Source organism: Anolis carolinensis, chromosome 2, assembly GCF_035594765.1.
Source record: "Anolis carolinensis isolate JA03-04 chromosome 2, rAnoCar3.1.pri, whole genome shotgun sequence".
NCBI lineage: Eukaryota > Metazoa > Chordata > Lepidosauria > Squamata > Dactyloidae > Anolis > Anolis carolinensis.
Window position 1 is genome coordinate 177,870,398 of NC_085842.1, and position 24,240 is coordinate 177,894,637.

At 39.6% G+C, this 24,240-nt stretch overlaps 1 protein-coding gene across 1 annotated transcript in view; it reads right to left on the bottom strand.

The window, feature by feature from the left end:
• wipi1 (WD repeat domain, phosphoinositide interacting 1) overlaps positions 1-23,701 on the bottom strand; it is a 52,188-nt gene extending 28,487 nt beyond the window's left edge. Inside the window, exons 1-4 of the mRNA XM_003224705.4 lie at positions 23,399-23,701; positions 10,407-10,489; positions 4,936-5,105; positions 554-650 (exon numbers count right to left, since the gene is read on the bottom strand). Coding sequence (XP_003224753.1) covers positions 554-650; positions 4,936-5,105; positions 10,407-10,489; positions 23,399-23,472 — 424 coding nt within the window. The 5' untranslated portion in view covers positions 23,473-23,701. The remainder of the gene's footprint in view (positions 1-553; positions 651-4,935; positions 5,106-10,406; positions 10,490-23,398) is intronic.
• Positions 23,702-24,240: the final 539 nt, after the last annotated feature.

Genomic DNA, 24,240 nt, shown 5'->3' on the forward strand with positions numbered 1-24,240 from the left:
TTTAATTGTGCATCCAGTTGCTGCCATCTGACATAATGCCAGAACAGGGAGAAATAAGAAGAGAAGCCATACTTCTTCAGAGGATGCAAGAAGGGCATACTGCAACAATCATAGTTCAAAGAAAATGATCTTTTCCCCAAGATTACCCTGGTTTTCAAATTGGCACTACGTTGGTGCTTAGAACAAAGCTTCCTCTAGATACACTGCAGAATTAGTGTAATTTGACATCACTTTAACTGTCCCAGCTGCCAAAGAATACTGGGCCTCACCAAGCACAACTCTCAGGATTCCACAGCCTTGATTCATGGCAGTTCAAGGGGTGTCCAGATGCATTAATTCTATAGGCTAAATGTACCCACAGAGAACTGGCTAAGTATTTTCCTTTTGGTACTCTAAAAGTTGAGAGGAAGGCTTTCTGCTGAACGAACGATTTCAAAAGAGCATCATGGTGACACCCCAGGACTGGGAAAAGCTTCCATCTATTTGTAGAGATTCCTTTCATGAATGACCAGGTACCCTCCTTCTCAGTTTCTCTCTCTGCTTTGTCGCTTACCTGTTGGGTTTGGAGGGGTTTCCAAGATAGTTTTCAGAAGCTTCATGTCTTTAATGTTGTGAATATAAAGAGATTCCTCCAAGCAAACGATTAGCCTCTGTAAGAACAAATACACACACATTGTGTTATTACGGAAAGAGAAAAAGGCCCCAGATATGACTAGGAGGCCATTCGTACTTCCCAGTTGCACCAGGGAGGTCCCCCATCCAGATCATATTCACACTGAGTTAAAGAATATAATTAGGTAACATACTTGGAAGAGAAAGGCACTGTATCACCTCTTTGGCCAAGAAGGATAAGTGTACTGCTGGTTTGGAATGATTTTCCAGGTTACATCCTACCACTAGGCTGTCATGTCTTCCCAATATTAAAACCAGTGCCTGGAAAAGTTACATTTTATAAGAGCTCTGGGAATCCTATTTTCAAAGGTAAGATTTCACTACTCGGAGTAAGCACAGAAGCCAATTCCAACAGTCAAGGTAACAGTGCTTACGCCTGCTCATGTGGATGAGCTGCCTACACAATTGTTGCTTGAAATCAGAACCATTTATCAAGGGGGAGAAAGTAAAATCTCAGTGGGGGGGGGGGGGAAACAGGACTTATTCACCATTTATATACTTTGTACTTAATTATATCCTGCAAGTTAAAACAAAATGCAAAAAGAAAGGAGCCAACGTGGCATAGTACTCTTGAGTGTTGGACTACTCAGCTACAGAAACCCGCAGGAGAAAAGCTATGGCAAACTCCTTTGAATAAATCTTGCCAAGAAAATCCATGATGGAAAAAAAAACCCACACTCTTTCCAAAGAGGATATCAACACAACCTTGGCAGTCATGAAATAACAAAACCATCATGTCACAATTATACATTATAGGAAACTGTACCAAGCTCCCATAAAATTAAAGCAGATCTCAGTGGAAAAAAATAATACTTTTAATGTGTAATGATTCAGAGTGGGTTAAGATTTCAAAAACAAAGAGAAATGCTGAATTGACACTGTAACATGACCACTAACTGCAGCTCCACCTGCTGGGAAATAATCACTTAGGCGTTACATTTACCAAAGCTTAGTTCAAATTTCCCTCATTATGTCTGCACCAAAGACAACAAACCCTTTAAAGATTATTCCAATTTAACAATTCACAAAACAAAACAAAAATCTAATCTGTATGCAGTAGCACTGAAGGAAAATGCAGAAAGATCCATCTGTGCATGCAAAAAACAAAGATGAACTGCTTTAGTTGTCATATTATTCTAGATGACAAAAGAAACTACACAACCTTAGTCCTTATTTGCTGGCCATAAATCTAAGCTCTCATCCAAATGCCCTGCACTGACTACCATATATCGAAGACAATACTCCTATACTTATACTTTCCTGTATTTCTGTGTTGTGTGTGTGTGTGTAGTCTGAGGATCCAGAGTAGGTTTCTACATTCACTTACAAATCACTTATGAATTCACTTATATTTATCTAGGCAATCACTCGTGGCCGAATATGATAGTCTTCTAAGAAGTCTTGGTGGTGGATTCGTACGTGAATGTAAAAACCTATTCTGGACCACACACATACATGTATATTTTAAATGCACACAGTTTTTTTATCCTTCATCTACCACCCATGCCTTAAAGAGACAGACTCTTCTTTCTAACGACATCACTGCCCAGCATAACACTGCCATGCAGTGGCATTGATTAATTTCAGTGGTGCCTTCCAAACATGTCACTGGCATTTTTCTATGCCTCATATTTTAATAAGGTTTTTAGATTAGTTTTTAGAGGCTTGTTTAGTTTCTGGAACAGTTGGGTTAAGCTGATACATGGAATGAAAAAACATTCTATGGCCATTTTTACAGGTAGCATTGGTTTCTCTTTCTCTAACACAACAGCTGAAGCATATAGCTTTCACAATTTCCTATGATACCGAGTTCCTCAAAAGTACCAGTTTTCTTGTAAAGAACGCTGTCAATTTTATTATTTTTAAAGACCAGTAGGTTTTGAATATAACAATCCCTTCAACCGTCTCTATCAAATATGATGCTCAGCTCCATTTATTTTCAAAGATGAAATAATCTGGCCTTTGCCTCTTCCATCTTCACTACAATCTACTGTAACTGTGTGCTAAAACTGGTGCTTATGTCTGGATCTGAGGTATGTTGCTTCAAGGGGGTCCAGCATAGTGAGAGCAGAAAAACATTTAAATAAATAATAGGAAGTTAGAAACATTCATTTAGTGGTCTGTTTGTAAAGAGCATGTCACTTTGACCTGTGGCTGTCCAGGTGTTTAGGACTTCAGCTCTCAGAACCCTGACCACTTAACAAGCTCGATAAGGTTTCTGAAGGCTGGAGGCCCAAATACCCAGAGGTCTACAGATTGAAGCAACCTGGTATAGAGATTACAAAGGGCTCCTCCGATGGGTCACATACAACTAGAGACACCATGCTTGTAGCACCGAAGCCTAGGCTTTGATTCATGGACTGAAGGTCCAGTTTCAAGTGCCATCAAGAACACAGAAAACAGTCTGTGTATTCATTAATTAAAGTAGGGACATATTCTCTCTGATTTCATGAAGACCAAGGGTGAGAATCCTTTGGTCTCACATATATTTGAGACTTCAACTTCCAGAAACCGAAGTTAGCTGTGGTAAGGTAATATGTGATCTGTAATCTAAAACCTTTGAAGGGTAAAGGGTTCCTCAGGTAGATGAGTCTCATAGTCTTTGTGCACTAGCTAAAAGCATGGAAGCATTCCCGGGAAAGCCAGGCATCTGCTTTCCCTGCTGCTGCTGCTCTGATCTAGATAGTAAAGAGAGAATGAAGAGAGAATATTCTGTGTGTATCAGGGTCCAGCAAGAAAATCACTGGCACTTGGGGTCAGGAGAGTACAACAGCATTCTTGAGACACAACATGTTATTAATGTATGGAATTCACTGCCTCAAAACTAGCTACAGCTCATGGGGAATAGATCCATTAACAGCTCTTAATCACAATAGAGCCATGAAAAAACTCCAAATGGAGCCTACATGCTTGAAGAGGCATATTTATGATTTTCAGAAGCTCACAAGCACAAAGAAAGGCTAACGTCTTCATAACTTGCTTGACAGCTTTCCAGAAATGTCCTTGTTTACATGGATCCTGAATCCAATCCTAGTAAGATAATTCTTTCATTCTCTGCTACATGATCTCTTTAGGATTCTGTGCCAACTTGTATCAAGTGCAAGCTAAAGCACCTGGAAAAACAAGCTGAGGGTGAATGAAAGCCCGAAAAGCTCCAACAAATCTGAAGCATTTCGGTGAGCCCTGAGACATTTAATTGGGAACTTCTTTGTACCAAATTGGCACCCAAGATGAAACTAAATCAGGATGAGTCGTCCAACGCAGCTCCAGATAAACAGATTATATGTACAATCCACTTTTTCTTTCTAACCAGTCCAGTTCTTTCCCCAGCTGGAAAACAAGACTGTAGTTTGCCATATGTGAAAACAATAATCATTTTGGAACTGAAGGGCTTCAGCAGTTATATGTAAGAGGATTATTCCATTTCTTCAAAACTAAAACTTTCCACTAGAATTTACAACCAAAATATTAAATAGTAACTTTATGAAAGCTGTGCTTTATGTTGAAAACTATCCATAATTAAACTTACTATCCCTCTAGAAAGTGTTGACTGCTTATTCAGTTAAAAATAGATATATTGGACCCACAGGATTCCCTTTGCTCATCCCTGCCACAGACTACTTTGTCCTTGATTCGCTAAGTCGGTGAGAGTTAAAAGGGAGCACTCTGCAGACAACGCAGAGGGGCCGGGCTATGGCGCAGGCTGGTGAGCAGCCTGCTGCAATAAATCACTCTGACCATGAGGTCATGAGTTCGAGGCCAGCCCGTGGCGGGGTGAGCACCCGTCAATTAAAAAAAATAAAAAATAGCCCCTGCTTGTTGCTGACCTAGCAACCCGAAAGATAGTTGCATCAAGTAGGAAATAAGGTACCACTTATAAAGTGGGGAGGCAAATTTAACTAATTTAGGATGTTGGAATGAGGAAGTGCCATCACAGTGAATGATGAAGCAGCTGCTCCTCCCTGTGGCCAGAATCGAACATCCCCTCAGGAGAAGGTTAAATTGCCTCTGCGTCTGTCTCTTTCTCGGTTCTATGTGTATATGGGCATTGAATGTTTGCCCTATATGTATATAATGTGATCCACACTGAGTCCCCTTCGGGGTGAGAAGAGCGGAATATAAATACTGTAAATAAATAAATAAACAAATGCACTGCAAAAGCTTTGTTCTTTTGAAGGAAATGCAGAGTCAGAAGTCCAACCATCACAAAAAAAATCAGTTTGCACATCACCAAAACCTATAAATAAGCAAATTCTCCCCTACCTGCCGATTGAGCCGTATGGAGAGAATATTGCTAGAATAACTGTAATTACAAATCTCGGTTCCTTTCTTGAAGTGGTAAACATTCATCTGCCGGGGCTTTGTGTGGCTCACCACGACCACCAGACTGCTGGAGAAGAGGCGCTCTACAATGTAAACATCCGGGATTTCATCTGGAGGAGATGGGAAGAGAAGAGAAATGGCTTCATTTTTCAAAGGGTAGGAAAAGGCCATATATATATGTTTCTGCTGAATCATCTATGACATTGTGTTCTCTCCTTCCTCACAAGACATGCCTCGCTTGGCAGACCTTCACATGACCCACAAAGAGAACAGGAGACAAGGACTAATGGCTCATCTGGAGGAATTCACATCCGCTTCTTCCAGCAGTATCTATCAAATGTTAACCAGGGATGATAGCTATGCAGCTAACAAGAGAGGTGTAAAAGGTTCTGTTGAGCTTTCATTCCTCTGAATCAGGGAACAAGTTTGTCACTTCAACAAAAAAAGGGGGGAATGGAGCCCAGCGAATCTGTCAGTTGATAAAAGTAAATCTAACTCTCTAGTGACCAAGGCCTCTGTTGAATACAAGGAAGAAATTAAATAGGCTTCCGGAGGCAAGGGCCAAGCTTTGCATCAACTATCACTAGTCTGTCTGACAGACTTTGCTGAAAGAGATGACCTGGACTTCCTGACAGATGGCAAAAATGAGAACTAGATAAAAGGGGACAACTTCAGGTCAGGTTACACCATGTTCGATGGTAATGTCTTCCTACTGGCCCCAATCCCAAAGTCTGCTTGCAACCAAGCTATCTTTCCTTACAGCTGTTTCCTGAATATCTCAGCCACCACAGTCCCAAAGCAGGCTTTTATCATCCTAGATAGCATGCAAGTTCAAAAGGGCACACGGGTTTGTCTACTAGCCCAAGAGACATATGTTGGTGAACACTATCAGAATATTTCAATATGCAAGCAGGCCTCTTGTAGATTCAGAATGGTGAGAGGATGCCCAGACTTCAGAACCAGGAACTGGTGCTTCCCCAAATAGGAACAGCACAAACTGACATGTATTATGTAGCTTCTGGAGCTATGTGCAGCTTGTAGTCCTTTGGTGTTTACATGGACTAAATGTACAGACTAATGCAAGATTGTCTCCTGCTGACACATTCCACTGACTGCCTCTGTTACAAGCCAGACAACATGGTCACAGTTTACAACCAAGCTATCTTGGTTGAATGCAAGCTATGACCTCGCATTCAGAGAAGCCCTTTAAGATTCCTTTGAATTAGCCCTATGCTTTTCATTTTAATTGAATTATTTGGGCAAGTGGTTTGTGAACAATACCATTTGCACCAGCCCTAGAGACCAATTTGAGAGGTCCAAGATGAAACAGGCTTCCCCTTGTGTTTTGACAAGGGCTTTGCTCCAGCTTTTTAAATTAACTGGAGCTTGCCATGTTATCTGAACCTATAATATGTGATTAGTCTTAACTAGAGATTCCCAAACTTTAGGCCTCCAAGTGTTTTGGACTTCGTTTTCCAAAACCTTCAGATGCCTGAGACAACAGCCAGGGTTTTTGGGAGCTGGAGTCCAAAACATTTGGAAGACCAATGGTCTTAACTATGACTGGTGCTAAAACAGCCAATTTCAAAACAGATGTTATGAAGCTGACTTGTTCCTGCTTTCAATTTAAACTGAAATGTAACCTTCCAGTCTTCTCTTCAAGGCAGAATCAAAAAAGATAGAACAGCACACAAGGCTAAGTCTTGTTCCGGAAACAAGAAGTCATGGTTTAGTTTTACACCCAAGCATAACCATGACGAGGATACATAAACAAATCCCACACATACAACTTTACATATTTCATCATAGCAAGGTGCAACATGCTCTACTAAAAGCAATAGGGTTTAAATCAGAGGTCCTCAAACTTTTAAAGCAGAGGGCCGGTCCACAATCCTTCAGACTGTTGAGGGGCCAAATTATCATTTGGGGAAAAAACCGAACCAATTCCTGTGCACACTTCACATATCTTATATGTAGTGCAAAACAACAACAATAACAATGAAAGAACAATACAATATTTAAAAATGAAAATCATTTTAACCAACATAAACCTATGAGGATTTCAATAGGAAGTGTGGGCCTACTTCTGGCCAATGAGATAGTCAGGTTAATTAGGATTGTTGTTGTTGTTGTATGTCTTCAAGTCATTTCAGACTTTGGGCGAGCCTAAGTCCAAAATTATTTATTTATTCATTTACTACATTTATATCCCACCCTTCTCACCCTGAAGGGAACTCAGAGCAGCTGTATGTACATACAATATATTATATTATTAGCATAGCACAATATTGGCTTTATACTATATTGAACTACTGTAATATTATATGTAATATATAACATATAATTAATATTATTACATGATATTATTGTTAGTATTGTATAAAATGATAACATTATTATCAGTATTATATGCATATACAATATATTATATTATTAAAACGGATATAAAAATATTATATTATAAATGAGGGCGAGGGCCAGGTAAATTACCTTGGAGGGCCGCATCCGGCCCCCGGGCCTTAGTTTGGGGACCCCTGGTTTAAATGTTAGTAGGTCAAGCTGTAGCTTTGCAAACAGAGGAATATGTATCACACGCAAAAGGAATAATGCCTGAAAAGAGCCTAGGTTTTGACTGCAAGGAAAGAAAGGGGATGTGGACTTTCAGTAATTTGGCCAAAAGCAAAGCTGTATGAAGGGACAATATAAACTAGTAAGTTGAGGCATATTGAACTACATTGTTGTACTAAAGTCACAGAATGTTCTCTAAGGAGATTTCAACTTATTTCATATCCTTGGTTGTGGGTATATCTAAACTGTAAGGCCATACATTAACCTTTTCTTAAGATGTCCTTAAAGTGAAACACCGTTTTTGACCATCACAATACATAAATAGTAGGTATATCATGGTAGAAGGAAACCAGTAATTGTCTTTTTTTAGACAACCATGAAAGGATTTCTAATGATACAGCATGTACACTGTTCTAAAATATCACTGCAATTGTATTTGCAACATGGTTATGAGCGTTTCAAAATGTGATTCAGCAACATGCAAGGCCAATGATATTTTAGATTGTTAATACGCACATCATTTCCAGTAAACCTGGAAGCAATAACATTGCACCACTTCTACACAGTATGACTTTGTGGAAATACCGAGCCTCCAGAAGAAGACAAAAATAAGCAAGGATACATTGGTAGTTTTGAAATACATAGAACACAGACCTAATCCCACTCAGGTTAAGTATTATTTCAATTAGTATTTCATCTCTGTCACTGAAATCTAAAAGACACATAAAGTGCTTAGCTTTGGCTTGATCATAAAGATTGAGTGTAACAGAGGTACTAAGCATTCAGCTTGACCATTAACGATAGAATAAGAAACAGGTTTGAACAACAAAATAGCAAACTTGGGTTAAATTAAAGGAAGATGCTGTTAAAAGTTGTAAGAAACTGCCTAAGAAAACAGTAGTATGCCCTGCTTTATAGATTTTCAAACAAATGACACCTTATTGCAAAGATGGGCTCCCTAGACTGAGCGGACTACACTTGCCCCATTTTAAAAAGCAACAACACTTCTTGATAACCCACATGCTGGAAAGAAAATTGGTATACAAATATCCCACCTAAGCCTCCAGGTATTTCCACTTCTAAAACGATAGACAAAATGGCATTTGATGTGCTAAGCATGTCCACCAAGGTTTTAGAGAGGATAATTAGTAATTTCTATGTGGTGTTGGGGCCACATTTGCGACTGTGATGGGACACAAGCAGGCTATGGAGTACACTTTCCTCACCCCACTTTACCAAGAAGCACTCTGTAGCCATGCTCTGTGACAGCATTGATCAATAGGTACCGCTCTGGCGGGAAGGTAACGGCGCTCCATGCAATCATGCCGGCCACGTGACCTTGGAGGTGTCTACGGACAACGCTGGCTCTTCGGCTTAGAAATGGAGATGAGCACCAATCCCCAGAGTCGGTCACGACTGGACTTAACGTCATGGGAAAACCTTTACCTTTACTAATGTGTATACATTTGGAATTACGGTTAACATCCAATTACAGTGATAATTTCATCTACACATATTTTAAGAACAAGCCGCCGTTTCCGTTGCTGTTGGATTTTTTAAACACTGGGTTTGTAAGGTTTTCTGGAATTTTAGCTACAATATTCTGGTCTGGTTTGGATCAGGACCCATGGGAATGACACCATAAGTTGTCACACCAAATAACACAAATCTTAGCGACAACACTGAGTATGGGCAATGGTGAAGAATTTTGGAAATAGCAGCCCATGGATGGACACACTTTGATGTTCTCAGGCTTAGATATGAATCCAGATATAGCCACACCAAATCCACATAAATATGGGTTATCTTGGGCTACCTGGGAAGAAAAAGGCAATAGCTTTATATCTAAACTATCTCTTAATTCTTTGATTATTTCCATTCCTTGACCAGTATCCACAGCCATCCACCACTACAATGTCTTAGTGGCTGTACATATGTGTTAGTTAGGAAATTTTGATCCTTACAAGTCAGTGAAAATATCACATTTCTGTATGTAAATTTACTCTGAACTCATTGATGATTGGTTACATACACAATGTACTTCAGAGTCATATACTGTTGTCAAGAATGAGATAATTTCTTTTATTTTACATTTTCTCTATATAGGACCAACCCTGTAATAGAGCACATCAAGCATAGTACGAATACAAGTAAAGCAGCAGCCAATAGATGCCATCTGTTTATAACCAGGAAAGATGCAATGGAATTGGTCCTCTGAGGTAGCTAAAAAGTGATGTAATGACAAATAAATTATTATTTGTTATTTGCTTCATTTATACCCTGCCTTTCTCACCCTGTGGGGGACTCAAGGTAGCTTACAGCTCTGGCAAAATTCAATGCCATTAAAACATAACAATAAAACATCCAATCAATTAAAACAGTTAAACAAATCAATTAAAACAGTTAAACAAATCAAACATATAGAACAGGGGTCCTCAAACTTTTTAAGTGGAGGGCCGGTTCACAATCCCTCAGACTGTTGGGGGTCGGACTATGACAAAATAGTATAAAATTAGGATTGTTGTTGTTGTGTGCCTTCAAGTCGTTTCAGACTTAGGTCAACCCTAAGTCTAAAGTTTAGGATAGGGGCCTGGTAAATGACCTTGGAGGGCCACATCCGGCCCATGAGCCTTAATTTGGGGAACTCTGATATAGAACAATAAACAGATTAAAACATAAAGTGTATAATTCCATTCATCTGTAATCCTTGCTCATAATCCTTATTCAGACTGTGTGAAATTCTTCAAAAACTTGTGTAAAGAGCCAAGTCTTTAACTTTTTTCTTAAAAAAATAAAGCCTACTATCAGACGATAATTTGTTGTATCAAAACAAATTGACTTACTGCTTTCATGGACTTGATCCAGTTGCTCGACTGAACTCAAGGAAAAAAGTCTGTATCCAGTTTTGGTTCCGATGGCCAGGGAACTGTGGAAGAAAACACAAACATTACTGACCTTCAGAGTAAGGTACCCTCGAAATACAGTTTTGTTTGTGAAATGTGTGGAAAAAACAATTGCCCCTCCAACTTGAGTGAACAGGAATCTTGCTGGTGGGCAAAGTACATTTAACCAATCTGAAGCCACCCCTCTTTTTTTGAGGATTTTAACAGGAGAAGTGAATCTATGGGATTTTCCAGGAGTGCAAATGTAACCTCCACTCCCAGAAATGCAGTACATCATGGTGGGAAAGTGGAATGAACCTCCCTCTCAACCTTCCATGGCCACACAAAGTGATTAAGGTTTCTCTGCCTGAGGTTAAGTCACGAATGATTTGTTGAAGGCACGCATATTCAGATTACAATACTGATACAGTACTGTTCTTTCTTCCAAAGTACTAAACTCAATGTCCATAGAGCACAGTTCCCAAATGGTGCTCAACTCCCGTAATGATTAAGGCCTAACCTACTAAGCACTGACAAAATAATATAAATTGTTGTATTATGTATCACCAGATCACAGTCCCACGTTAAGAGCAATATATCCTTGTGACCAGTGAAGAAAGCCATAGAAAAGACTGAATAATGGCTTGTTCCGCTGAAGATACACAAATAAGAACAAAGTATGATCTTTCCAGCTGTCTTGCTTGTTCTAGTTACAGTAAACGAATATTTTAAAATTGTGTTTGGTAATCAGCATAAAATACTATATGACGAAAACTAAAGAACAATTGCATATAACATAGTTTTTGTTTAGATCTCAACAAGCATGTTTGTCCTCCATACACCAAAGAAGCCATCAAGATGTGTCATTTGCCATCTGCACTTACTGACAATTGCAAAGCTAATGTTCATACTCCGAGGACTGGTTTAGGTCATGATTGCAAAGTTAATTAGGTGGATGAAGGCAAGAACTTTACGTATACCTTAGGCTGCAAGCCCCTGCATATCAACCTAGGAGAAAAGTGGCTTACAAATACATTTAACATCAAATCAGGATTTCACAAGGTCAGATACTATGGACCCTTGAGTTCTGCTGGGGTTCAGTTCCAGGATCCCCTGTGGGTACCAAATGTTTGAGCCCCAAGGTGTAGTAAAATGGCATCCCTTATACAAAACGGCAGATTTAAATGAGTGCTTGAGAGAACCTGAGGATCTGTGAAATGGCGGGAGGCTATAGGGCTACAAATGAGAATAGTGCCTCGACATACAACAAAATCAAAGTGGCAAAGACAAGTTAAAAACATTACAGCTATCTAGTTTTTTCACAACTTTCTTGAATCTAACTGATAAAGATAGGAAGGCCGAAATAAAGAGACCTTAAAATTTTTGTGGATTACTTCATTAGACACAGGAAGAATTACTTTTGAAATACCAGCTTGATATACGCCTGCTGGATGAACTAACCCATGAAAAAGCTGTTGCCATCATGAATGTGGTAGACTTTAGGATGGCACAGAAGGTATCATCCCTCCTCCACTTCCCCGTAATTAGTTTGGATGGCTTTGTGTATGATGATACTGTATTGTTGGTATAAAAGGGAATCCAGCACACTATTGTTATGCCAGCATGGCTGGCACAAATGTAACTTCCTACACCACTATTCTCAAGGTTAACACCTTTCACAGCCATAACTGGGTTGTCTGATCATTGAAAGCACTGCGTAAAAGAAGAGACTTCCTTAAGAAGCCACAGTGGACTGCTAATCCTATCAATAGACTTCTTATCCACAATAAATTGTGTTAATTTACTGATAGAAACATTAACATTAAGATAAGCGCTGGCAGATCAAGGATGGAGCACATTTATGCCTGAAAGCCAATCAAGCCAAGCAGGCAATAAGAAGACAAAACACCAGTTTTGTGATGTCCTGCCTCTCTAGCACTGAACATCCACAGATTTTAGGGTCCACAGAAGAACCAAACCTCAGTAGGTACTTAGGGTCCACTGTATTTCTTTTCTGTTTAAATATGTTTCCTTCTTCATTTCCAACATACACCTTATATTTTAACCATATCTCCTCATCTATAGTTTGCATTTCTCTATATTTATATTATAAGCACACACAAAGATAGCTTCATTCGCTGATCATTATTATAACACAACCTTTATGCTTTGTTTTATCGTACTACTGTTATATCTTTTGTATATTGCGAATTGTATTTATGCTGCTGTTTTGCTCATTTATGCTGTTTGGGCCTTGCCCTGTGTAAGCCTCCCCGAGTTCCCGTGGGCAGATGGTGGCGGGGTATAAATAAAGTCGTATTATTATTATTATTATTATTTGCCACGCATCACACTGTCAAAAGTGTGCATGTTCAGTGGTGACCTACCCTATTCTACCTAGTCAGATGACTCACAGTGGAGACAGAAAGAAGCAGCTGCACCTTCAACTCCATCAAATAAATCTATACTCTGCTAATGAATGGGAAGGAAATTTATAACATATCATCAGCTTAAATGTCAAGAAAACATTTCCCTTGGGAACTAAACATTATTGTTATCTAATAATTTACAGCCTGCCAAACTCCCAGGCATAAACTGTATACCGGATACAAACCAGGAGAACCAAACCTGTAAAGCAAGAAGTATAACACACAAAAGAACTGAGCATTGCAGTAGCATTTTTAAGTGTGATGTAGGACAGCCTAATATATTGAGCCTGAAGATAGCAAAACACAGGTTGCCAAATACAGGCAACACCAAATGTACTGTAAATGAATAATAACATTTTAAAACATTTCTTACCCACCTATCCTCATGGCTTAAGACAGGTCACACTAACAGTTAAAACACACTCCATAAAATACATACTACAAAATGCATACATTAAAACACATCATCACAAAGTGCATGTATTAAATCACACAGTGCAAGAATTAAAATACAATATGCATACATACTTAAAATACAAATATCATACAGTCACTAAATACTATAGCTGGGTGGGGAAAGTGCAGCTCATAGGCTGAGTACAGCCTGATTCCCAACTTTGAGGCCTCCAAACTGCCCACTGACCCCAAATTGCCTCTAATGTTTAAAATAACTAACTTGGGAGTGGATTCTATGCCTAAAACTGAGCAAAATGGCATCAAACTGCATGCATGTACGGTGGTTAGTGTCACTTCGCTGAATCCTTGAAAACAAAATCAAGAAACCTGGCCGAAAATGATGTCCGCAAATAATATAATGTTATTTCATGAAGAATCATATACATCAGTTCAGAGAGAGGAGGGATTTGGAAGGCAAAAAATGACCCCATCTCCCCAAACAGCTGTCTTCCACTTGTTTATAGTATCTAAAGTACAGTAGAGTCTCACTTATCCAACATTCACTTATCCAACATTCTGGATTATCCAACGCATTTTTTAGTCAATGTTTTCAATAAATCGTGATATTTTGGTGCTAAATTCGTAAATACAGTCATTACTACATAGCATTACTGCATATTGAACTACTTTTTCTGTCAAATTTGTTGTATAACATGATGTATTGGTGCTTAATTTGTAAAATCATAACCTAATTTGATGTTTAATAGGCTTTGCCTTAATCTTTCCTTATTATCCAACATATTCGCTTATCCAACGTTCTGCCAGCCCATTTATGTTGGATAAGTGAGACTCTGCTGTATAATCCATTAGCGCTTGTGGCTTTGGACCCCCATTCACCTTTTATAAGCATGAAACAGAATGAGAAATTATGATTTCTCTCAGCAAAATTTCACTAGTCCAAGAATAAAAATAGCGCTGTCTCCAAATGTTGCCAGACCGCAACTCTCAATATTCTTTGCCTCTGACTATGCAGGCTAATTCTGCTGGAAACTACAGTTTCACAACATTTGGAGGACTGTGTAATTCCAACCCCTGCATTAGGTAGTATATGTTGAGAAGGACTTTTAGGGGAATAGAAAGTGCCAGGAACAATCCAATTGTGAAACTCTCATGTTGCGCAGTCCTTGCTGGATTATCATCTATATAAATAAAAGTCAAAGTAGGTACGTATCTATCTATCGATCGATCTATCTTACTTACTATGTTTGTATGTATTTTTAAGATGGCTCCCATATCCAGGGAGCCCTATAACTCCTGCCAACAACAGATCTGTACCAAACTTAGCACATATACTCCCCATGGCCATCTTTATATTCTGGTGGGGTGTAGGGAGGGATTGACCTTGGACAATGGGAGTTATAGTTCACCAATATGTGAACAGCACTGTGAACTCCGCTGGCAATGAATCTGGAGCTAAATTGGCATACATTCATAGTGCTCTCTGAATGTGGGCGACTCCTATAATCAACTCCTATAATCTTCTGCCATTGTTCCCCAAACTCCATGCACAACAGAAAATTCTGGAGAGGTTTGGGAGGACTGACTCTGGATGATGGGAGTTGTAGTTCACCCACAATCAAGAGCATTGTAAAGCCTTCTGATGATGGATTTGGATCAAACTTGGCATACATAATCATGACCAATGATAAATACTAGTTGGGGGTGAGGGCAATGACAGAGGATTATGGCAATTGCATTTCACCCTGCATCCAGAGAGCACTGTGAACCCTGTCAATGGATCTGGGCCAAATTTGGCAAACATGTTCATAATGGACAACTTTAAGTACACCGATGATGGATCTGGACCAACCCTGGAACATGTACCCAACATGACCAACTTTAAATACTGATAGTTTTGGGGGGGATTGCGGGAGGAAGATGGAAACTGTAGTCCACCCACATCCAAAGACCCATGTGCATCCTACATACAGACAGCATATGCATTTCTAATGGGATTGCTTAAAAAACTGAAAAAATGACTACTTCTGATGTTTATTCTAACCCAGCATTGCATAAGCTAGTACTATTTAAGACTAAAGGTGGAATACTGTTTCCTTCCTTCCGTCCAATATTTATCACCTATAGAAAGCCAGAAGGGCAGGGAAATAGCGTTCCTACAGAGCTTTCTCCCTAAGAAACTATAGCACTACAGTAAATACAGGGAGCTGTTGTGTAAGGACCCCTGAAATACAAAAATGTCTGTTTACGGTCTATATACAGTAGAGTCTCACTTATCCAACATTCTGAATTATCCAATGCATTTTTGTAGTCAATGTTTTCAATACATCGTGATATTTTGCTGTTAAATTAATAAATACACTAATTACTACATAGCATTATTGCGTATTGAACTACTTTTTCTGTCAAATTTGTTGTATAACATGTTTTGGTGCTTAATTTGTAAAATCATAACCTAATTTGATGTTTAATAGGCTTTTCCTTAATCTCTCCTTATTATCCAACATATTTGCTTATCTAACGTTCTGCCGGCCCGTTTACATTGGATAAGCGAGACTCTACTGTACCACAAAAAAGATACTATGAGGGACTCTTCAACATAAAATTCTGCTCTGAAAAGTCAATGTCCATGAAGGGCTGCAAAGTCAGCCTTAAATCTCATATAAGTTGCTGAATGTGTCTGCTACTTTAACAGAGTCCCCTTCGGGGTGAGAAAGGCAGGACATAAATGTAATAAATAAATAAATAGGTTTGGCTTCTGAATCCATAACTGAAGTTTCCTTAACTTAACAGAAATAAGTATGTGCAAAATATGAACTGGCTGTTCATCACATTCATTTACCAATATTCAAAATGCATGAACAGAATTGTCAACATGGGGACAAATACTTGTAGGAAAACAATGCTATTGACCACTGTGCCTTTTCCCCAGATCATAGTTCTGTATTTTCTGTTTTAGTTTCGTTTTAAACCTAAACTTTCCATTTTTCTGAAGAGCTGACATCGTTTCTTTAACTTCTTCCTCAACTTCACGTCAGCAAAAATTTTCTGGCAAATGCCAACCACGGCCACAATTTTTCAACTACAAATTTTCATCTTTACAGGCTAAGTCTATATTTGCCTCTTCTCCTTTTGATTGTAGGTCTATGCTTTAGTTTTAGGTTCTAGAGATGATATAACCTTATAAGCTCAGGTGATACAAGCTAAGAAACACATAGCAACAGGAACCTCGATAATGTGACACAGCTTTGAGGATGAAACATGAAAATGTCCACTGCTACCATGAATTACTTACTGACCTTTCAACAAGTCAGCCTTTGTTCTCCATCTCTACAAAGGGAATACCGGTATCTAGCCTATTTTATTGCTGAGAAGACAAACATGATAAAGACTGTGAATTGCAGAGTATATCAAGACTGTCATATAAATTTATCTATAGCGATAGCAGCCGCACATCTGTGGCAAAGGAATAACTCTCTCTTCATGCCAACAATGAGTCAAAGAGCAGCAGCAACAACATAAAGACCAGAGTTTCATCCTGGATTATGCTACACTAAGGAACATGTTCTAAAGATACAGAAGGCAAAAGCCCAGTCTGATTTATTGGACCCTAATTCACCCCAGAAGCCTTCATTTGGCCTGAAACAGCACACATCTGGGAGCTAGTGAGCAGAAACAAGAGATTCTTTATGGGGAATGCAGCTGTTGCATTGTCACACCACAGAATTTCTCCAACTGAGGTTGTCTAAGGTTTTGCTTGACTATTGTTTAAAAAGCTAGATATAGCCTTTGCTCTGTTTTAGAAGAGTAACAAGGATGTAACTCAATGAAATTCCCATCCCTAAAATCCCAGAAAAGACACTGCCATTTAAAATAGTCAGAATTTGTCTGGAAGGTCTACTAATCTGATTCAATTTCCTTGTTTTTCTGGATTTTCAGGTAAATTGGAAATGTACTTCCGGTTAGTAAATGCTGGGGACAAATAAATGGTGGCTACCTTCTTTAGGACCTCTAATATGTTTGTAACCTTTGGAGACATTGCTTGAAATAGGACTAATAAAACCAAGAAGCAAATTCTTCATTTTATTTTTCTTTTGTTCAATTGTGCTTAACAACAGTATATCTGTATTCTCCTTAATATGCCCACAATATATATTACTTCAACTGTGGCTTCAATGACAAGACATAGCTATTGTCTTCTCTGTTTTTGACAGGACATCTGAGGAGTGAGAGTAGAGAGTATAAGAAACAATCCTTTCTGTGGTGTCTATGGGTGCACCTACACTACAGAATTCATAAGTTAGACATTTAACTGCCCTGGCTCAATGCTAGGGAATCATGGGAGTTGCACAAGGGCTTTAGCCTTCTCTGCTAAAGAGTATGGGTGCCTCATCAATCAACAACTGCCACGATTTCACAGCACTGAGCCATGGCAGTTACAATGGTGTCAAACTACATCAATTCTATAGTGCAGATGCATCTTATATCTAAGTTCTGGAATCTTAGATAAAAAGGTTACAGCTCTTGTTCATTCCTGTAACTGAACTCAGAATGTGGCAGAATCACATATTTCAGAGCAATTGAACAGCAAACAATATGAAAGCCTCCTGATTTTTGTTTGCTTTAATATTACTCTCTAGTGGCTTGATGACACGTCTTCTTCTTCTTGCTTGTTGCTTGAGAGCTAAAGTATTTCCTGTTCACACTGCCATCCATGCATTTCTGGTTCAGGTAATGATTCCCCCACTCCCTTGGCTGGTTTCTGACTTCACCTTAGCAAAGTCAACAGGACATGCAACAGTCACAACTTAATGATATAATTAACAGCTTAATAATATCTTTACAACATCAGGCCATAGGCATCTTTTGCATCACATCCTTCTCCACACAGTGCCTAGTTCTGCAAGATTTATAGCATATTGCTTAGCATTTACAACACTGGAAGGGATTCAAAATTGGTGGCTAATTGTGTGCCTTAAGCATTATATAATATGACTTGTGTTTTACTTTAGAATTTGTTCAGTTCCCAATGGCAGGTGGTGCTATTCTCACCTGGAACCTGATAGCTTGAAACCTTGAAATACATATGCGAAGAAATATGAGGGGAAGAAGGAATCTGATCATGCTTTCCTCTTCATTGGTGTTTATTCGTTAATATCATTTGCCTGAGTTTCAGTTTACCCTCTGCACTGTAAGGATCTGAATCTTGTTTTTAAATTTATTTATTTAGTTTATAACCCACCTTTCCCTCAATATATGATCAAAGTTGCATCTAATACAGATTAAAATGAAATGTATCTAAAACAATTTTTATTAAAAATGTTAAAAATTGAATAAGCAACACTATTTTTTAAAAAAAACAAAGTTTAATCATTTTAAAACATTTAAAATGTAGGCATCTGGATAAAAATACAGCACCTCTGCCCATTAAAAGACCTTGTGCAACAGGGAAAAGCCTGACAGAGTGAAAATATCTTTGCTTGTTGGTGGGATATGGGCAGAAAAAGGCCAACCTCACTTTTAATGGGAGGAAGTTCTATTTGTGGGGAGCAACAACTGAGAAGATCATCTCATGTCCAGCACTAAACATGTCCAGCACTAAACAAGAAAAGCCTTCCCCAAAGAATCTTAAAACTCAGTAATGTTCACAAAGGCAGATATGCCTTTTCAGATAATCTGGCATAATAATAATAATACAGTAATACTGTAATACTGTAGTAATAATAATAATAATGGGAAATGAACACGCAAAGATACTGTGGGACTTTCGAATCCAGACTGACAAAGCTCTGGAACACAACACACCAGACATCACAGTTGTGGAAAAGAAAAAGGTTTGGATTATTGATGTCGTCGTCCCAGGTGACAGTTGAATTGATGAAAAACAGGAAAAACTCAGCCGCTATCAGGACCCCAAGACTTAACTACAAATACTCTGGCAGAAACCAGTACAGGTGGTCCCGGTGGTGATCTGCACACTGGGTGCCGTGCCAAAAGATCTCAGCCGGCATTTGGAAACAATAGACATGGACAAAATTACGATCTGCCAACTGCAAAAGGTCACCCTACTAGGATCTGCGCGCATCATCTGAAAATACATCACACAGTCCTAAACGCTTGGGAAGTGTTCGACTTGTGCTTTTGTGATACGAAATCCAGCATATCTATCTTGTTTGCTGTGTCATACTATGATGTTGTGTCAATAATAATAATAATAATAATATTTCTAAACTGCCTCTCCTCCTGGCTTGAAGTGGGTTACAGAACAATTAAAAAACAAAAACACGGCAAAAACACCACAAATACACATATTAAAATGTACCTCTATAAAATACACAAAACAGAGATTAAACAAAGGACACACATTAAAAATTTATATTTAAAGAATGGCTGGGTAGGCCTTACATGGTTTTTAAATTCTGACAGCTCATTTAGCTGTCAGAGTTATTCTGGCAGGTCCAGTATTATAGAGCATAACCAACATTTTGAATTGTACCCCTCAAAAAGATGAATAGCCAGCATTGATAATGCAGAAGAGATTATGTGGACCATATATGAACAGTATAGGAATATATATTACTAAGCCCTTGATTGGACAAAGGGCATTGTAGATCAGTAACATCAATCGTTGTAGAGTGTTACTTCCAATTTCATCACTCACTGCCAGTAGTTGCTTTACATTACTACAGGGATGAGAAATCTATGGCAAAATGTCGTTATAATACTTATCACCTCTAACAGCATAGGAAATTAAAGAATTGGGGGGGGGGGGGGAGTTTGTCCAAACAAACCTAGAGAACTCAAAGCAGCTCACTGTTACACTGCCATAAGAAATAGTGTGAAAATACTATAAACCACCAAACTGTAGGATGGAAAGTTGAAGCCACAAAACACACATTTTTACATGGCTTGCCCACTTCAGAAAGCTAGGTTAGTCACAGTTGTCCATAATTTGTTTCTGAATCTAATAAGTAGGTGAAAGGCAAAAGGAGATGCTGCTGCTTCCTCACAAATCCTAAAGTAAGAGAAAAACACAGTAAAGATTCTTACACCACTCTATGGTGTAACACTGCCTTAAAAGACAGAGGGTGTGCAGTTTGACATCACAACCATGGCTCAATGCTCTGGAATCCTGGAAATTGTTTTAAATCTGCGGCCCTCTAGATATCTGGTCTCCAACTCCCAGCAGCCCTAGCCAGCTTGTTCAATGGTCAGGAATTCTGTGTGTTGAAGTTCAAAACACCTGGAGGACCGCAAGTTGAAAAGGTCTGTTTTAAAAGGTCTTTAGCCTTCTTTGGCAAAGAGTGCTGGAGCCTGATCAAAATACAATGCCCAGGATTCCATAGTATTGAATCATGGCAGTTAAAGTGGTGTCAGTCCACATTAATTCTACAGTGTAGATGTACCTTGAGTGCCCTGACAGTATCAGACACACAACAGGTTCAGTGGAACATCTTAGATCACACCGGCATTTAAGCTGTGAACACATCGTTGTGACATTTCCTGCTAAACAAGACTCCTTTTCGTTGACATCCAATCCACAGGAAGTGATAGAAAAAGGCAACCACAAGTCAGGAGAGAAAATATAAATAAAACACAGCGCATCATTATGGGGTATGTCTGCCAATACTTGGAGCTGAAGCGCAATGAAAGGATACGTCACACAATTGGGCACTGGTTTCCAAAAATAACAATTTCAAAGTTGGCAGAAGACTTGTTCTTAGTTTCCTGTCCTACCCTGATGCTGCAGGGATGCATTAGGCCAGTGCTACTCAAAATTATTATCCCTGGACCAATGCTGCCCCCTGTGCTATTGGGTTCAGTTTCCTCTCCAATAAAGGGTGGCTCAGTGTATTAAAGCGCTGAGCTGCTGAACTTGCGGACCAAAAGGTCCCAGGTTCAAATCCCGGGAGCAGAGTGAGTGCCCGCTGTTAACTCCAGCTTCTGCCAACCTAGCAGTTTGAAAACATGCAAATGTGAGTAGATCAATAGGTACTGCTCTGGTGGGAAGGTAACGATGTTCCATGCAGTCATGCCGGCCACATGACCTTGAGGGTGTCTACGGACAACACCGGCTCTTCGGCTTAGAAATGGAGATGAGCACCAACCCCCAGAGTCAGACACGACTGGACTTAACGTCAGGTGAAACCTTTACCTATGTTGCAAATAGGTACAAATATAGGGCCAAGATTTGACACTATATTGGGGGGAAAGGTATTCCCACATCAGAAAACTCTCTATTAGTCTACTATATACACCTAGCCACATAGTTATGATTGGGCTAGATGGGGATAATGAGAGCTGTAATCCAACAATGGAAGTAGAGAAGGCTTTTTCACAGAATTTTGGGTCTGAAACAACTGAAAGCTAGTGCCAAAAGGGTGCAAACAGGGGGGAAATGTATCAGCTGTATATTAACCTCCAATACAAGCATCCAAGGAACTAGGAATCCTTCCACACAACCATATAATCCAGAATACCAAGGCAGGAAATCCTACAATATTTGCTTTGAACTGGGTTATCTGAGTCCACACTTCCATACATTCCAGTTCAAAGCAGATACTGTGGGATTTTCTGCCTTGATATTCTGGGTTATATGATTGTGTGGAAGGGCCTAAGGCTCAAGCAATTTGGAGTCTCCTCTAGGTGCTCACACAGCCATATGACCCAGAATATCAAGGCAGGAAATCCCACAATATCTGCTTTGAACTGATATTTGAACTGAAGTATGGGCTCAGATAACCCAGTTTAAAGCAGATATTGTGGAGTTTCCTGCCTTGATATTCTGGGTTATATGGCTGTGTGGAAGGGCCCTTGATCTCAGCCCAAAGTATAGGTTGATCATTCCTTTTTCCAAAATCTGAAACCCTCCTAAATCCAAAATTGTGGATAGCTGGGACTCAATCTACACTGCCATGTAATCCAGTCTGAATCCAGGTTGTGCCCTATCATGGATTATGGAGGTAATATTTATTTATTTATTTACGACATTTAATATATCCCTGATTATCTGAAATGGCAGTATAGACTCATATAATCCTATTCAAAGCAGAAAATCCAGATTCAGAAACTGAATTATATTATGGCAGTATAGATCCACCTTGGGACAGTTACACCACTGCTTTCGGGTGCTTCCATGCTCACAAACTTTACTTCATGAGGGAAAATGATAGAAAATATTGTGTATAAAATCACCTGGAGGATATGTCTATGATACATACAAAACATCTAATGCATTTCATGTTTAGACTTTAGTCCCATTGCCATGATAATCAAGATATGTATTTATGTTTATACAGATATAGTAACACTTTGGCTTTATTCACAAAATGGGGGGGGGGGGGGAATACTGCACTGCATTACCTGCAGACTATGGGCCCTTCTAGACAGGCCCCATACCCCAGTATCTGATCCCAGGTTTTCTGGTTATCCCAGATTATCTGGCAGTGCAGACTCATATAATCCAATTTAAAGCAGAAAACCTGGGATCATATCCTGGGATATACGGCCTGTCTGGAAGGGCCCTAAATGCATAAAGTGTATAAGGAACAGGAATAAAATTTGTGCATAACATCCTATTATTTCCAAGATCTCTCATTACATGATGTGACATAATTTTTGTTCCTGGGTTATAAATGTCATTTTCTAAATGGTTCTTTCATAAAAACTGCAAAAATTTAATTTTTGTGGGACATCCAGCAGCACATTTGGCTATAGCTTTTCAATGAATCTCTCAACCAATTTAACATAGTTCGTGGTAGCCACAAAAATGAAGTTTCTGGAGTATAACAACTACTTTCAAAGTAAGTACCGCACAATTAAACAGGAAACAGCACTTTCAAACCAGTAACTGAATTTTTTTCAAATTTTGTTACATTGTGTTCTTATATATAGATATCGCAGGCTCTGGAAATACACCAAATCCAAACCTACCATAGCTAAATGCGATGGGCTCCTGGAGTTTGCAGTTTGGTGAGGCCCCAGCCCTCTTTGTCAGACAAGACAAAACTACAACTCCCAGGATTCCATAGCATTGAGCCCCCCTGTTTCCCCAGCTCCTCTCAGCCGGGAAGGGAAGGGTGTTCCTTCGCTCTCCCCTTCTCAACCTACGTGCAGTCCTGGTTGTAGGAGAAACAGCTCAGCGCCTCAGAAGACTCTCCTTCTCCGCCCCCGGAGGCCTCCATGGATCCCCGGAGTCGAGTTGGCCCTTCCGCCGGGGCTCGGCCTTCTCTTTCCTCAGCCCTCGCCGCCTCCACTGCTCCCCGGCTCCAGACGGACCCAAACAGAAGCCACCACACGTCTCATCGCTTCCGCCGGCCTCGGGGGCGGGGCTACAGGTCTCGCTGCGCCCTCCGATTGGACAGCGAAGGTTCGAACCGGCCGCCTTTCCTCGAGCCTTCCAGGGCTAGGCAAGAGAGAGTCCCACCCCTCCAGGCTCCGCCCACGACGCCAACAGGGCTGGCGGCGATTGGCTGAGGCGGGCGCCGGGAAACAGCTGATGGGGGACCACGTGGTCCTGTGTTGTGGTGGTTGCATCAGACGGGGCGGAGTCTCTTTCTTCAGAAGTCCCGCGTCTTGTTGTTATTTTATTTTATTTATATCCCGCTTTATCTCTTCATACGGAGAGCCAAGGCGGCTCACAATCAGAAACATTACAACTTCAAATATACAAATGTACAATGATGAAACAGTAGGGTTGTTGTATGTCTTTCGGGCTGTGTGGCCATGTTCATTATACAGTAGAGTCTCACTTATCCAACGTTCTGGATTATCCAACGCATTTTTGTAGTCAATGTTTTCAATACATGATATTTTGGTGCTAAATTAGTAAATACAGTAATTACTACATAGCATTACTGCGTATTGAACTACTTTTTCTATCAAATTTGTTGTATAACATGATCTTTTGGTGCTTAATTTGTAAAATCATAACCTAATTTGATGTTTAATAG